This window comes from Arachis hypogaea, chromosome 13 (assembly GCF_003086295.3).
Source record: "Arachis hypogaea cultivar Tifrunner chromosome 13, arahy.Tifrunner.gnm2.J5K5, whole genome shotgun sequence".
Lineage (NCBI taxonomy): Eukaryota > Viridiplantae > Streptophyta > Magnoliopsida > Fabales > Fabaceae > Arachis > Arachis hypogaea.
This window is the reverse complement of record NC_092048.1, coordinates 28,475,449-28,491,850: the sequence shown is the minus strand read 5'-3', so window position 1 is coordinate 28,491,850 and position 16,402 is coordinate 28,475,449. Positions and strand designations below refer to the sequence as shown.

General features: G+C 31.4%; 3 protein-coding genes across 5 annotated transcripts; 2 read left to right on the top strand and 1 right to left on the bottom strand.

Moving 5' to 3' along the window:
• Positions 1 to 3,865: 3,865 nt before the first annotated feature.
• On the top strand, positions 3,866 to 6,173 carry LOC112733208 (NAD(P)H dehydrogenase (quinone) FQR1-like). Its single transcript, XM_025782086.1, has 4 exons — positions 3,866 to 3,951; positions 4,739 to 4,832; positions 5,593 to 5,858; positions 5,948 to 6,173. Exons 1-4 carry the CDS (start codon positions 3,866 to 3,868, stop codon positions 6,171 to 6,173), a joined length of 672 nt encoding a protein of 223 aa, XP_025637871.1.
• A 1,019-nt stretch (positions 6,174 to 7,192) lies between these two features.
• LOC112737849 (NAD(P)H dehydrogenase (quinone) FQR1) lies at positions 7,193 to 9,242 on the top strand. The gene is made up of 4 exons (XM_025787984.3): positions 7,193 to 7,382; positions 8,087 to 8,180; positions 8,313 to 8,575; positions 8,673 to 9,242. Exons 1-4 carry the CDS (start codon positions 7,360 to 7,362, stop codon positions 8,902 to 8,904), a joined length of 612 nt encoding a protein of 203 aa, XP_025643769.1. The 5' UTR covers positions 7,193 to 7,359; the 3' UTR covers positions 8,905 to 9,242.
• A 1,519-nt stretch (positions 9,243 to 10,761) lies between these two features.
• LOC112737848 (transcription factor bHLH123) lies at positions 10,762 to 16,025 on the bottom strand. Of its 3 annotated transcripts, none has more exons than XM_025787983.3 (7): positions 15,482 to 16,025; positions 14,727 to 15,171; positions 13,450 to 13,563; positions 13,188 to 13,253; positions 12,527 to 12,592; positions 12,364 to 12,414; positions 10,762 to 12,081 (listed from the first exon to the last, which is right to left on the bottom strand). In XM_025787983.3, the coding sequence occupies exons 1-7, from the start codon at positions 15,817 to 15,819 to the stop codon at positions 11,932 to 11,934; spliced, it is 1,230 nt and encodes a 409-aa protein (XP_025643768.1). In that variant the 5' UTR covers positions 15,820 to 16,025; the 3' UTR covers positions 10,762 to 11,931. The 3 variants fall into 3 exon arrangements, with proteins under 3 accessions (XP_025643768.1, XP_025643766.1, XP_072067647.1); XM_025787981.3 differs by having other exon boundaries at positions 13,450 to 13,584; positions 15,482 to 16,002; XM_072211546.1 differs by having other exon boundaries at positions 13,450 to 13,581; positions 15,482 to 16,002.
• Between the last annotated feature and the right edge of the window lie 377 nt (positions 16,026 to 16,402).

The following is a 16,402-nucleotide window of genomic DNA, read 5'->3' as shown; positions in this document are numbered from 1 at the left end:
GAGCCTGTGCCATGGTGCATGCTTTTTGTCGATGATATCGTCCTTATGGGAGAGTCAAGGGAAGACCTAAATAAGAAGTTGGAGTTATGGAGAGAAGCTCTAGAAGTGTATGGTCTGCGCATAAGCCGTAGCAAGATGGAATATATAGAATGTAAGTTCAGTCTGAGAAGGGAAAACCCTAATATAGAGGTGAAGATAGGAGAAAACAGCCTACGAAAAGTTAAAAATTTTAAGTATCTTGGGTGCATCATACAGGACAATGGAGAGATTGAACAGGATGTAAATCATAGGATCCAAGCAGGTTGGTCAAAATGGCAGCGTGCATCTGGTTTTATATACGACAAAAAAGTGCCTTTAAAACTTAAAGGTAAATTCTATCGCACCGCTATAAGACCGACTATGCTTTATGGTACGGAGTGTTGGACGGCTAAAGGGGAGCACGAACATAAGCTGAGTGTGGCAGAGATGAAGATGTTGAGATGGATGAGAGGTCATACGCGATTGGATAAAATAAGGAACGAAGATATAAGGGAGAGAGTTGGAGTAGCACCCATTGTGAAAAAGATGGTTGAATCGCATCTCAGGTGGTTTGGACATGTGAGAAGAAGACCGATAGAACATCTAGTCAGGAGGGTGGATGAGATGGAAGATGGATAAGGGGCGAAAGGCAGAGGAAGACCTAAGAAGACCATCCATGAGGTGATCAAACGAGATCTACATGTAAACGGTCTCTCTGTAGACATGATACATGACAGAGCACAATGGCATCGTTTGATTCATGTAGCCGACCCCACTTAGTGGGACAAGACTTTGTTATTGTTGTTGTTATTGTTGTATATCTTCTGAGGTTCAGAAGTATATATCTAACTTTAAATGTACTCGTTGGTAGCTATAAGTTCTAGATGTCCTTTTCTAAGAACAATTATCTCATAAATTAGTTATGTGTTTTTCTCTTTCAAAAAATCATTTATTTTTTGTAGATCCTCAGATTTAGTTGATCTTAGAAGATTCAATTTTCTAAGTCGTTTGAGCTTAAAGTATGCCTTAGATATCTCTTGAAAGTTTTCCAAGAGTTCCTCATATAAAATATGTAGTTTAGAAAATGAAAGCTCAATATCAAAGATTATTACCACTTGTTCTGACTCACAGTCAGCCCTAAAGCGCATGATGACAATATTGTGCAGATCTCTGTCATTCTCAGCATCATCTTCTAAGTCTACTTTCATTTTTAAAACTCTTTTTCTCTGTTTAGGAGACTCAGACACCTTTGGACACTCTGGCTTGATATGACCTTTTTCACCATAGTTGTAGCAAATAACACCATCATCTATATACTGTTAGGAAATTATTATTTCCTAATTTTATTGAGAGGACTATTGAGAGAAGTCCTTCAAGGTGATTTGATATAGGATCTGCCGTGGATCTTTGCTTCTACAACCGTTAAGATGCTCAAAGTCTTTCCCATTTTGGTTGTAGCGGAAATATATGTCATTTGTTTAGATTGCAACCTCATTTTAAATTTGTTTAAAAAGGATTCAGAGATGCAAATATTTGAAAGATATCTTTTTAAGGTCTATGGCTGACTATAGACAGCTTTTTAAAACGATTTATAACAATCTCATATGCTTTTAGAAAAGGTTAAACTTTGAATAAACTACTTAGTAAAAGATAAATAGAGTTCAAAGTGAGAAGCACAAGTGATATACTATATTATTTCAGCTCAAAATGCCTATGTCCAGTCCTCAAATGACTTGCTATTAGAATAAGTGTATAAAGATATTATTTGCAAAAAACCTTTTCAGGCTACAACTTTGACTCAGATTCCACCACAGTATAACTTAATAACCTTTGATATTATTATTTGAAGTCTTATTAAGACTATAATTGACTTTATCAGATATTCCAGCGACCAAGAACTTCAGATATTCAGCAGATCATCTCAAGTAAGACTCAAATTGAATACCTTACTAAGTTAAGAACGTTAAATAATATTGTTGCTCAAGCCTTCTCCATCTAAAAAAAGGGACTTAATTGGATACCCAATTAACCAAGAGTCTTAGATATTTTCCTGCCTTTCTCAAGTAAGACTCATACCAAACCGCAGCTTGACCTAAGAATGTTAGATATTCTATCTTTAATACTTCTCAAGACTAGAATCATTGAATGATTGAGGGTGTCAACACTAAAGACTCACTAGGTGAACCAGTAAAAAGACATTTTCAACTTCTACAACTGATTTGATGAATCCTTTATAGATTCTTTGAGACTATATTATGCAAACATGTCTCATATTCACAAAAATGTAATATGGTCTACAGATGTGAGTGAAACTCTATTCAAATTATAATTTGAAGAACAAAAATTTCTTCTAAAATGGAAGAACAAGAAGAAAATAAACTAAGAACAAAATATATGAAAATGTTTGCTGCACTTCTTTTTCGGATATATTCTTCTTGTTTTTCTAGAGTATGGATCGACTTTATATAGCTAGGGAGCATTGAAGATTAGTTGAAAACTCTTCTTCTGTCTCTGTCTCCATATTCCTTAAAGTAGTGTAGAAATCAAATCATTTTTAGCTTATTTTATTACCTTTTCCTAAGAATCATAGTTTCGTACTGTACTGTATTTTAATCATGAGAGAGTTTTTCCAAAGGGCTTAACCTCTTGGGTATGCTTTAAATTTGAACATTAGAAGCTTTGGTTCTTTTCTGAGGTAATGGTTTTGTCGCTTTCATTAATTTTGCAAGTGGAAGTGAGATGATCAACAATCTGAGATGCATAGTCTTGCTTTTTAAGGTAGTCAGCCCACTCAACTTATTTTTCGAGGTTGTTTCTCATTTTTTTTTGACTTATTCATATTTCTCATTGACACACTTGAGCAAATATTAGTACATTAATAAAATTATTAAATTATATTTAGATTTATTAATCATCAAAATTCTTTGTAAAATTTCATGGAGCTAACAGTTACAAGACTAACGTGTATGTTACACATTAAATCTATTATTTTGCATGTACACACGAGGAAAAAGACCACCTTTAAAAGTGAAGTCACCTAAGTGTATATTATTTGAATTTAATTTCTAGATTAAGAACTCTTTTATCAATTCATCTATTTGTTATGATTTATTATTTTCTATATAAAGGATATTTTCTATTTTTTTATATTATGTCTTGTAGGATATAGATATCTTCTAGTTGGTAAGCACAAGACAGTTGAAGAGGGAGAGAATTGAGTATATAAAAACAACGATAATTTTTCAAAATTGCATAAGCATGCTTGAATTAAATGAAAAAATGAATTAGTACTTGTACTTTTTCAAGAGGTTCCAAGCATAGTTGTCAAAACCGAACCGATAATCGAACCGATCAAGTCACTGGGTCACTGAGTTATTGGTTCAACCGGTGGGTCACTGGTTGAACCGGTTGACTCGATACTATGCAAATAAAAAATAAAAATAGTCAAAAACCTAAAATTAAATTTTGAAATACATATTTTTACTAACATTTTAAAAACAATTAAGTCGAATTCTATAAATAACTAATACAAAAATAGACATATAATTAGTTCATACTACTATATAATATCTTAATTAGACACAATAAGAATAACAATCTATAAATTATATCCAAAGAATAATTTCAAAGTCTAAATATTTTTATATAATTAAATAATTATATAAATTTATTTTTTTCTCAGAATAAATAAATTTTATTTTATTTTTATATTCATTATTATTTTTATTTTAAAATTAATTAATTTGTACTTCAATAAAAAAATAATTAATTTAAAAAATATTGAGTTAAAAGACCCAAATTTGACTCTTACTCCCCGCAATATATTTTTCCAAATTTCACAACCTACATGCTGAAGTCATCGGCACGCAGGTTGACCGTTGACTGCGTTGTTGACTGGATCGGTTCGGTTTTGATCTGTGTTGGTTTTGACCAGTTTAAGCCAATTTGATCGGTTCATTTTTTTAAACGGTCAATATATCAAACCGAACTGGTACAAGATTCGGTTTATCGGTTTTTTAGTCGAACCGGCCGATCCGGTCCGATTTTTACAACTATGGTTCCAAGACAACTTCAAGCATTTATAAAGAGTTATACTTTATGCACCACTTTGTTTAAACAAATTAAAAGCGAATGGTAACGCTCTACTACTTTAGTTGAAAAATATTTTTAGACAACTTAACTGCAATCAAACAATCTCGTATTGTTTTCCGCCAACAAAAAAAAAAAAAAAGAAAAAAGAAAATAAAAGAAAAAGTTAAGCATTAGAAAGACAATTTCACTTATTTTCACGTTCAAATGTTACACAATATGTAATAAAAGGCTAACGACACTTCCCGCCATCTTCACAATCATTAACTTGAAGGGTTTTCGTTTTCATTTAGCCTACGAAAGAAAGAAAGGAGAAGCACAGAGAACTTGAAAGATCATCAATTCATCATCCATCAATAATGGCTGTCAAAATTTACATCGTGTATGAACTTTTTTATTCCTTTTTGTTTGTCTTCTGCGTTACGTTATCTGTATCATTGTTAACCCTGTTTCTTGCACACTCTTACTTTCTTCTGTCATGCATTGTGCCTCATCAAATGGATTGGTTCTAATTTCGATCTTCTTTGAGCTTCTTGAGTGCTAATTGAATTCGGATTTTCATTTCGTTCTTTAATGGATTTCTTAGTATGCTTTTATTGTGCTATATGTATTATTTAATTTTTTTTTGCAGGTACTACGCGCGGAGTTCGTGCATATACAGACTAGCCGAAAAAATAAGAACAGGTGCTGAATCTGTAGAAGGTGTTAAAGCCACACTGTGGAAGGTATGTGTATTCATATATGTTTTCATGTGCCACATTGTCCATAAAATTTGAGAAGAGAAGAAAAGGGAACTAATTTTTAGATCATCAACATCAGCCAATCTTTTCTTTAAATTTAAAATTTTTATCTTTTTTTGAGAATTTAAAATTAAAGATTTATGATTTAGAGTTTTAAGATAAATAAAATAATTTTTAAAAAATTAGTTAATACTGACTGAAAAAAGTTGGCTCTTTGTCATTAGTAAATTAGCAATAGTAATTCTGCTTTATATAGCCAATAATTATTGCAGTGTTATCATTATTGTTCATGCCATGATTGTTAACCTGTATTGGATTCATACTTTGTTTTTGTAAAGTTCACTTCATTCTTGCATTGTTAACAAAGTCACTTCTTGTGGCTCCAGTATTTCGTTAAACAAAAATACTATGCACATATTAAAAATCAGCCACTAAATTTGTTATTTATGTATAAATACATGTGTTTAGTTTATTTTCAATATATATTTTATACCTAGGTCTAATTTGGTGACCAATTTTTTTGTGTACACATTTTGTAATCATCTATACAACTCTGCCACACCAACATACAAAAGGAAATAAGTAAGCAAAATGCTTCTCTTCTTGAAATCTAACAATGCTCTGTGACCAAGTTCTCTTCAGCAGGGGGAAACTAATTGCCTTTTGATTTTTCCAATAATTTCTAAATGTTGATTTCAATGAGAAAATAAACTACATAGTTAATTGCTGAATGAGGTATGAGCAGGTACCTGACAAACAGATGATAGATTGGCCAAAAGGTTCATTCAAGACTGAGATGGACATAGACATACCAGTGATTAAGCCTGATGAGCTCCCTAAAGCCGACGGATTCATCTTCGGTTTCCCATCAAGATTCGGAATGATGGCGCCTCAGTTTAAGGCTTTTCTAGACGCAACCGGATGCCTTTGGAAAACACAGGAGCTTGCAGGCAAACCAGCTGGAATCTTCTGCAGCACGCACCACCAAGGATGTGGCCAAGAGACTTCAGCGTACCAAGCGAAAACTCTTACCTAGAAATAATGCTGTTTCTTTAGCAAATTTGAATGTGGCTGATGCATTTCACTACTTCTTTTGACAGGCTTAGTGCTATCACTCAACTTGTTCATCATGGAATGTTGTTTGTTCCTATTGGATACAATTTTAGGCCTGGAATGTTTGAGATGAAACAAGTGAAAGGCGGAACACCCTATGGCGCGGCCAGTTATAGTTTTGAAGAGCCAACTTTCCTAGAGTTGGAGCAAGCATTCCACCAGGGGAATTATATTGCAACCATCACAAAGAAGCTTAAGGGATATGCAATATAAACACAGTGGATACAAAATTTGTTAGATTGACATTGTTATTGGGTTCTATTACTGTTTCTATGGTAATATAGGTTTAAAAGAACTAGTGCCATGTTTTTACTTCTATTGTTCTGTTACATTGTAAAGGAGTAAATTTATTTTTGACATCAATTTCATACTTATGTTATAATCGTTAGTAATTTCTGCTGGTAATTAAATATCTTAAAGGGTATGGCTCTTATTCTGAATCAAATAGTGGTCCTTTATCATTAGATACTTCCTCTTTCTCATGTTTCCAATCATTCAATTTTAATGTAACAAAACTTAACTGATTCTGTTCTCCTCATCTTTACTGTTGCTTATTGGGAACTTATGAATCATGAATAGGTTTGGTTCTCTTTATAAAAGGCAGCTTGAATCTGCATAAATTGTTGGAATAGGTCTTCCGAATTCGGCGTCCTGTTTGGAGGATTTTGGTTGAATTGTTGTGCAAGAATTCTCTGATTACTCCATAAAAATATTAGACAGAAAAGAGAAAACCCAAAATAAATAAATAAGAACACTCTACTACTGAACTAACTCCTACCAAACTCTCTAACCATGAAATACACATGCAACTTCATGATAAATATCATTACTGCTGATAAATTCTGATGGTTTACACACCTTGCCTTGCTGTCATAGAATCTGAATTCTTGTTGCATTCCATATCTAATTCTCCGCTAAATCTGGGGATGGATCAATACTACCCAGTCTACACTTACAATTGGGATTGTTCTTACCACAAAAGCCACAACTCACCATACACAGCATTTTTTTATGTACATATAAGGTTTAAACAGTAATTAAATATTTATCAATGTCAAACTATCATATTAATTTGTGTTTGAAGTATCCCTGAAGTAAGGAAACAAAAATTAATTAGTCAAATAAAAATTATTTATAAACTTTTTTTTAACTAATAATTAGCCAATAAGACAGTAATTGAAAAAGGACTAAAAGTTTGAGTTGATATTATAGAGATAAAAAGAAAAATTTTAAAAGAAAAAGATTAACAAATTATTAGTTAACGAAAATTGGTTCCTAACTATAAGAGCTTAATAAATATCTCCCGTGCAGTTGCCACTACTATTCTTCAACCATCAACGACGAAGAAACACATAACAACACACAATCATCAACTGAAAGAGAACATTAAAGATCATCAATGGCAGTCAAAGTTTACATTGTGTATGCCACTTATTTTTCTTCTTTGTTTCGTAATATCATGTTAATTAATAATTAGTGATTAGTCTTTCTTCTTTTTCAAATTTATCGTTCTCTCATGCATGGTCTTTCATTATGGAAAATTCAGAACTGATCTTCTTTCACTTATTCAAACGGGTTCTTCTTTGTTTGTGATATTGATTTGTAAAAAGAAAATGGATCTTTCTAAATTTTCTTGGGCTATAATTATCTTCTAGTGAGAGCGCAGTTTTTATGATTGTTTTGACTTGAATTGGAAGCATGATCAAGATATTTAGAGATGAAGATTTTTTGTGCTTGTTTGTGTTAGATTACTACTTTTGCCATTAGAATAGATGCTTTTACATCTGAAATTGATATATAAAAATTTCAAGAATTAAGTATTTTCCATTAAAGGGGTTGATGTCATTTTGTGATCTGTGATCATGCAACTTTCATCTTCTTTTCAGCTATCTTATATTGCCAAACTTGATTCTGCACTGTTTATAAGAAAGTGAAGTCAGTTTTGATCTCATACTTTAAGACAAGATTGATGAAATGGAACTTTCTTTTTCAATACAAGATTAATTTACAATGAGAGTGATAAAATCTAGACCTTGGTGCCTTCAGTTTTGCATTTTCCCCTTTCTTTTTTAGTTTTACAGCTTTATTTACAAAAAAGAACAACATTATTTCTTTTATTTTGACAGTTACTACTCAATGTATGGGCATGTGGAGCAACTAGCAAGACAAATAAAGAGAGGTGCAGAATCTGTACAAGGTGTTGAGGCCAAACTATGGCAGGCATGTATTAATTAATTAACTAATATTTTTGACTTACCAAATAAATATATGATATCATTCCTAAGCATATGGATTTCCATTTCCAGTATATCCAAAATATCCATTTGAAAAAAATCATATTAATATGAGCAGGTACCTGAGACACTACCAAATGGAGTGCTTCATAAGCTGAATGCACCACCAAAGAGTGATGTACCAATCATTGAACCTGATATGCTCAATGGAGCTGATGGCCTTATCTTCGGCTTCCCCACGCGGTTCGGAATGATGGCTGCCCAGTTCATGGATTTTCTTGACAAAACCGGACCTCTTTGGTTGCAACAAGACCTTGTAGGCAAGCCTGCTGGACTCTTCTACAGCACCGGTTCGCAAGGTGGTGGACAAGAAACAACACCGTAAGAAAACAAGCTTCTATATCTTAACTCTGTTCCTTATTAGACATCACTATGTACTTGTTAGTTGCTGATCAAAGTTGTCATGATTTATGTATAGCCTTACTGCTATAACAATGCTGGCACATCATGGAATGATATATGTTCCAATCGGATACACGTTCGGCCATTGCATGTTCGAGATGGAAGAAGTGAAAGGTGGAAGCCCTTATGGAGCAGGGACTTATGCTGGGGATGGAACAAGACAGGTTTCTGAGATTGAATTGCTGCAAGCATTCCACCAGGGGAATATTCTTGCCACCATCACCAAGAAGCTCAAGGATGCTGCATAAAGCATATAATGTTTTTGCCAATTTTTTCTTTTCAAGGTGACATTGATTTGTATGGAGTTCTATTCTAGTACTTCTTGTCTTCTTTTGCATTCTGTGTTTATCAAGCCACACAAATAGATTAAAGTTTTATTTGAGTCCCTAGCATTCAAATATTAACTTTAGTCTCTCAAGTTGAAAAGTATAAGTCATATTAGTGGTTTTGCCTCAGAAAGCACACTATTAAAATGTATACCAGAGTTGGGAATTTCTTTGATGAAGAGTTGAATTGGGTGAAAAGAAATTTTTTTTTCACCAAATTTATAAAAAAAAGTGATAAGATGCAAATAATTTGTATTGAATTTTATTTGTCTGCTATAGAGTGTAGTTGTTAGTGGTACATTCACTGAAATGAAGAAAGTTTGTTTTAATTAATTATTTCTTCTTAGGCATAGAAGATACTTGTTGGTTGTTACCTTCTTTTGTATCTTACTCTTAACATGTATCTTAGTCAAAAAAGTTGTCGTATCTGATTTAGGTGATATATCAAATACATAGTTATGGATATTTTTAAATACACTTAGTCATAATATATCGAATATATACTGTATGCCAATGTATGTATGTAAAATATAAAAGTTTGAACTACAATTTATCAAAATAAGATACATGCATTCTAACTTAAAACAAATCGAAGAAACTAGGAAAACGAATGACACACAAACAGTCCCAAAGAGAAGTATAATTATTTCATCCTCACCATCCACATAGCACCACATATTAAAAAAAAAACAGCCCAAAAAAAATTTACAATTTTGGTCTCTAAAGTTTAGGTCAAAAATTTTTTTCGTTTTTAAAATTTTTTCCATACAAAATCGTCCCTAAAATTTAACTTGATTTTAAAATTGTATTTTTTATTTAAATCTTAAAATTTTGGATCAAATTACTCCTAACAAAAAATTATAAAAAAAGAAAAAAAATAAGAGAAAGAGAGTGTTTGAAATTGAGAGAGAAAAAGAGAACCACGGAGAAGTAGGAGAAGGAGGGAAGGGAAGAAGAAGAAAGGAGAAGGGAAGAAGGGGGAAGAGGAAGGTGGTGACGATGCTAGCGAGGGAGAACGAACGTCGCATGCCGCGTCGCCGTTTCTGCTCCTCCTCCTTGCTCGCTGGCTGCTCGCCGCTGCTTTGCACTACTGGCCGCTGCTCCTCGCATGCTCGTTCTGTAGGGTTCTGATTCTATTTTTTGTTTATTTTCTTGATTCTTTGATATTTAAAATATAGAGTTTATTACATTGTTGATTCTTCTGTATTTGATTCTTTGATATTTGTTGATTTGTTAATTATTGTTGATTTTTCTGCTTCTATTTCTTTTATTTATTACATTATTATTTATGTTTCTGATTTCATTGTCATTGTTGCTGATGCTGTGATGAAGAAAAAGAAAAAGAAGAAACGAAACTAAGTATTTTGGTGAAGAAGAGTTGTTGGAGAAAGATATTTTAGTCCGAAAAACGATTTTAAAAGCTGAATTTTAGGAATAATTTTATATGCAAAAAAAATTTTGACCTATACTTTAAGGAAAAGTATAAGTAACCAATAAGATTTTTGAATAATGTGAATTAATAGGGTTAAAAGAGTAAATTTAATTAGTAGCATTAAATTAGGACATAGTGTATTTTTATTTGATTGATAATTGTTCATATTATTCAAAATTTTCATTGTTCCCTAGCACTTGAAACTGGTACCAATATCGATTCTTAATTGAGAATAATATTATATATGATCCAGCTTTTAGATTAGGACTAAAATGACAATTAGATAAAGAATATTTTTTTAAAAAAGATGTCAAACCATAAAAAACAAAATCTAGATCATATTCATATAGAAATAAGAAATTTGCATATATTTCACAAGATATACACGGACTACGAAATTTTCCTCCAAACAATATAAATAAAAAGAGATAGAGAGTAGAGAATGGAGGGTGAGAATGATCTGGGCCACTTTCTCACTTCCACTTAGATATTTCAAAGAAATATAAACAAATGAAAAGTGAAATTTCCAATCAACCAACATATCCCCTACTAGCTCACTCACTCCCGTATTCTATATTCTCAATTATTATTCCTCCAAATTAGTACATTTCTTTTCCTTGAACTAATTAACGGTAGTGCCAGCTCTATTCACAGCATAACAAGATTTTTTTTTTCCTTTTTCTTTTTCTTTGAAGAGAAACAAAGTTCAATTTTTCTTCCTATTACTAACATCAATTTTCAATAATTTCCTCAAAAGTTTAGACAAACAAAACTCTATAATCAGCAAACTCTCTGAATCCTAATTAACCCCCACCCTTTTGAGCATAATTCATCAATTATTACGAAAGCTTATATTAGTAATGCTCTTGAATATGGTCCCAAAATTGTACCAGAACCTCACTATTAGCCTTATCCCCACACTTTTTAAGGACCATTTTCTTTTTCTTTCTCTTTCAACGGACTTTCCCACTTCCCAACTTTCTCCCATTCTTTCTTTTATGTTTTCTTTGTTCCTTCTTCCTTTCCTTTTCATTTTTTTTCAACCCAACTTGGCCATGTTTTGATAAAGATTTGTCCTAGTTGCTGTGACTCAATATTCCACTAGTTAATATTAAAGTAATGTTATTTTAAATTTAAAATGGTTGGACAACTTATTATAAGAGGGTTTGACTAAAAAATAAATGTGAGACCAACAAAATTCTGTGTCTTTGTTATTAGAATTAAAAATTTTACTAATAAATATTCGAAGAACGCTTATTAAAATTTCAAAAGTACAAATATTTTCATAGAGAAAATAAAATTCAATATCATTGAAATCTTCAAATTTTTTTTTTCTGTAAAAACGTAACCTTCCATCTATATATTCTTAACTTAGTGAAACATTAGAATCTAAAGTTGTCCAACAATTTTGAATTATAAAATTAGGGACGATTTTGTATGTAAAAAAAGGTTGGAAACAAAAAAATTTTTGACTTATACTTTAGTAACCAAAATCGTATTTCATCCTAATATTAATATTATCTATAAGTTCCTCCAAATGTTGGCGTCCAAAAATCAACTGTGGGTTCATGAGTCACTGGAAATGTACTTGAAATTGGCACCAGACACAGCCCTCGGCTTCTTAGATCCTGTTTTGGTCCATCAGCTTCCTTTGATTTACCAGAATTCTGCATTAATAGAAAAAGATGAGTGCATGCCGTGAATTACAGCTTCATTATGCACCACATACAATAATGATAATTTAATACGTGCTTGAGAAATATTTTTTCAATGAATAATTTGGTATTCAATACAATATAAGTGCATATTGAAAGTGCATATTTCTCATTTAAAATGGTCTCTCAAAATTCAATACAATATAAAATTAAAGCACAAAATACAAGTAATATTATTATGTAGATATCGCATTCTTGAAATCAAAATACGTATTGCGTACGTACGTACACTACCTGGTGATGCTGTGTTTGAGCTCCACTCTTCATATATGGGGTGCTTAAAACCTGCATATTTAAAAAAGAGAAAATAAATAAGATGAACTTTTATTAGTATATATTATTAGGCTCATGAATTTAGAAAATATTAATTAATAATGAGAAAATAAGATGAACTTACAGTCACTTGCTCATGGAGGAATTTGATGTATTCAGTGGCCTCAGAGAGCACCGATGCCGTATCAGTCTGACACAACATAGCACACTTATTATAAAATTAAAAGATAATAACAGTAATTAAATTAAAATAAATTAATAATAATATTCTTTCTCAAATGTTTTCTAATTATCCTTCTAATTAATAAGAAAACTGTTCAAAATATTCAATAACTTGAAAATATAGGAAGTATTTAACATGTATTTATTTAAAAATCAAAATATATTAATTAGAAAATAATTTAAAAATATAAAATTCAAATAACAAATATTTTAAATTTAATTTTGATAGACCAAAAATCTATATCATTTTATGCAATAATTCAATCATGTCCATTCATTTAGATGATTATTCATAATTATTAAAAATAATTATTTAATGTGATAAAGTCTAGATGATTTTATGCCGTGAATATATCAAAATTAAGTTTATGTTTTATTACATTATGCACCAAAGAAAAGGAAGATATAAATAGTTTAATTTGTTAACAAAAATCAATAAACACAGCACAACACAATATTCCCGTAATCACACATAGAGTGTTATCATCATTCCCTTTTTGTTTTTATTAATTAAAGGAAGAAACTAGATAGATCCCTGTCTATATATCGGAATAAAAACTCACCTTTCCGAAAGGCGAAACCAATTGCTGTAGGGCAGTGATTCTGTCTCCCATCTTCTCTTTTCTCACCTATATATCAACATTTATTTGGAAGAGCCTCCCATATCATATCCATATTTAATTTATGGACTAAAAAGAAAAAAACAAAGATATATATAAAACTAAAAGTACATAAAAATCAAAAGGAATAATGAAAGATATACAATTAAAGTGTAAAGCTTGCATTGCCTCTTCTTGTTTAAAAGGTTAGTTACATTTATTGTACCTTAAAAGCTGGCAAAGGTGATGGAGGTGTTTCGTTTCTAGGCCTTTTTGATGATTGCTCATTCTCACTTTTCTTCAACATGCTACCTCCTGAGTCCCTTACTTCAGATATATTCTGCAAAACAACCATATTCTTCTAACTCATAAAATTAATTATACAATAACGTTAAAAGAGACAATAATATTCATAATTTTATATATATGATATCCATCATTACATACTTGTTATTCAATTATTTCAGTGATAATTAAAAAGTTACAAAATAAAATAACTTTAAATTATTTTAAACCGAATTTTTATTTCTTTTAATTTTTTTTAATTACATAACCCAAATCTCAATGCACTTCAAGTCTTCGATGCTTCTTTCACCCTAATTAATTCGGGGAATGTTTTGGTTTAAGTATTGGACTATTGGTATAGCCACTTATTAAGCGTATTTTATTTTTACTATTTATATATATCAATGTTAAACACACAATAAAAAAATTAATTAAATGAAATATTTTCTGAGTAAGTTTGTTATTATTAGTAAGTGAAGTTAACAAGAACAATTTTATAATTAGATTTTGATTTTGAATTCTTTAATTATTGTGAAAATGATTGAAATGATACATATTATAAGTTTAAGACTTAAGCTTATAAAAAAATTAAAAAGTAATAAAAAATAAAAGAGTAGTGTTAGGAAGCCAATGGCCTAAGCTTACAATGTGTACAATGGGCTAAATCTTTGGTTTATGAACAAAATGAACATCACCTATACTATCCAGAATAAACAAAATGAATATCACCTATACTATCCAGAATAACCATCCAGATACCAAGGATAATAAACATCTCATGTTATAAAAAACTAATTTTGAGTTCACCAAAGTTTGAACTCTTGTTCTTCCGAATCTGGAATTCTAATACCATGTCCTAAAACCCCTCATCCAAAAAACACAATGTAACACTAATAATCATATCTCTAATACTTTCTAAACCTTCATTGTACACATTGTACGCTTAAGTCATTGGCTCCCTATACTTTCTCAAAATAAAATAGTATGTAGCACAAAAATTCATATAACGAACATCAAATATAATTTAAGAATATATAATATAATATATGTTCAATCAACAAAAGATTGCATAAAGGAAGAGAATAATGTCACTCTAGAACTAATCATGCCATTTTAATATAAGAAAATTTTGTTACGAATATACTTTTATTAAAAGTAATACATCTCAATTAAAATGATTAATTTGACAAAATCCAGTCCCTCCTCTATGCAACATACCTTTGATTGTTGATCGAAGCTTGGCGCCGAAAATGGTTGGTGCAATGAAGGGAAGAAGATGGATCGAGCATCTTTAATGGAAACCGGCGCAGGCTCCGAAGCGTTCCAGAAGGGGGCGTTATTAGTGAAATGCAATTGGTTGTTATTATTGTTGCTGTTCAAACACGTTGAGTATGGAAAATTACTGATAGGTCCTTGGTGTGCTTGATTATTGCTTTCAGGTCCTAATAGTCCTTGTAGCATTGAAGTGTTACAATATAAAGGCGCTGAAGAAGAAGAATCCATCTGAAAATTAGAGGATAATAGTTGTTGGCTTGTGATGTTGCTGTCTCCGGAACAGGAACTGTATTGAGGACTGAACTGTGTTTGATCCAACGAGAAACCTCTATTTGACAATCCCATTCCTGTTTCTTGCTGCAACATCTCGGATGTCTTTTCTGCTCTCCTGCAAAATCAGAATCAAATACTAGAAACATGAAAGTAACAATTTGGAATCTTAAAAGGAGAAGTGAGAGAGTAGTGAATAACTTTAAGCAGAGTCTATTTTTACTCTTTTTGGTCATTCCTTTATGATATCTTTTGTTAAATATCTTAGATGAATAAAATATAAAATATATAGACAAATACTTAATGATTGATTTTTGGCATGCACATAGCATTTTTCATCTTTCGAGGCTGATCTTAGCTTGTGAATGCACACTTAACGTCTTTGTGTTGACAGTCTTGACACAGACGACTCCATGGTATCCACTTACATGAAAGATGCTTGATTCCAATCCATGGATGAGTGAGAAGAAAGCCCCAAACCCATCATCATATGCAAGTTGGGGTCGTTGCTCAAATTTGGGGAATCCAAGTTTTGTTGTTGTTGAAGCCTCTCATGGAACACCACAGAGGACCTACCTGATGAGGCGCCTGCAGAAGAAGAAGAAGACATGGAATTTTCCATGGTGGAAGATCTTATTGGTAGCTTCATTTCATCATCACCAACGCCATGCCAAGGTCCAGATTGCGATTCCCGGCTTTCAAACCTCACAACGTTTCTTGATGAATCCCACCAATTTGCACTTGCTCGAAATTGATCATCTGCCATGGTTGATGTATAATCTATGATGGCCTATATCCATGTTAAGAAATAGTAGTTAACTAAAGGTTATGATGTTGTTTGTCTTGATCATGATTCACCCTTCAGTGCTATATACATACGTGTATGTGATGTGTGAAAGAATGTGAGATTATTAATACAAATGAATGCCAAACGTTGCGGTTCTAGTTAGTATTTATATTGGGGAGTTGGATAGAAAATTTTTGCGACTCAATTTCCTTTTAAATAGAATAAACATCTAATTCGGGCTTTATTTATTTTTACGAAGAATAAGAAGATCTTTGTTTAAAAAAATAAAATAATTTGATTTTTAATCTTTTTATTTTGGAATAATATGATTTTTTTATTAAATATTTTGTTAAATAATAATTGTAATTACTCTTGTGGGAGGGAATATATTTGCATTTTGTGAGGACTTTAAATTTTTACAAATTTTTTTTACAATATAATCAACTATGATCACTTCTATTATTATCTTTTTCATCTTTATTATTATCACTTTTATCTCTACTATGTTTATTGTGTAACTATATTTTATCATCGTTATTATCTCGTCTATCGTCATTATTAC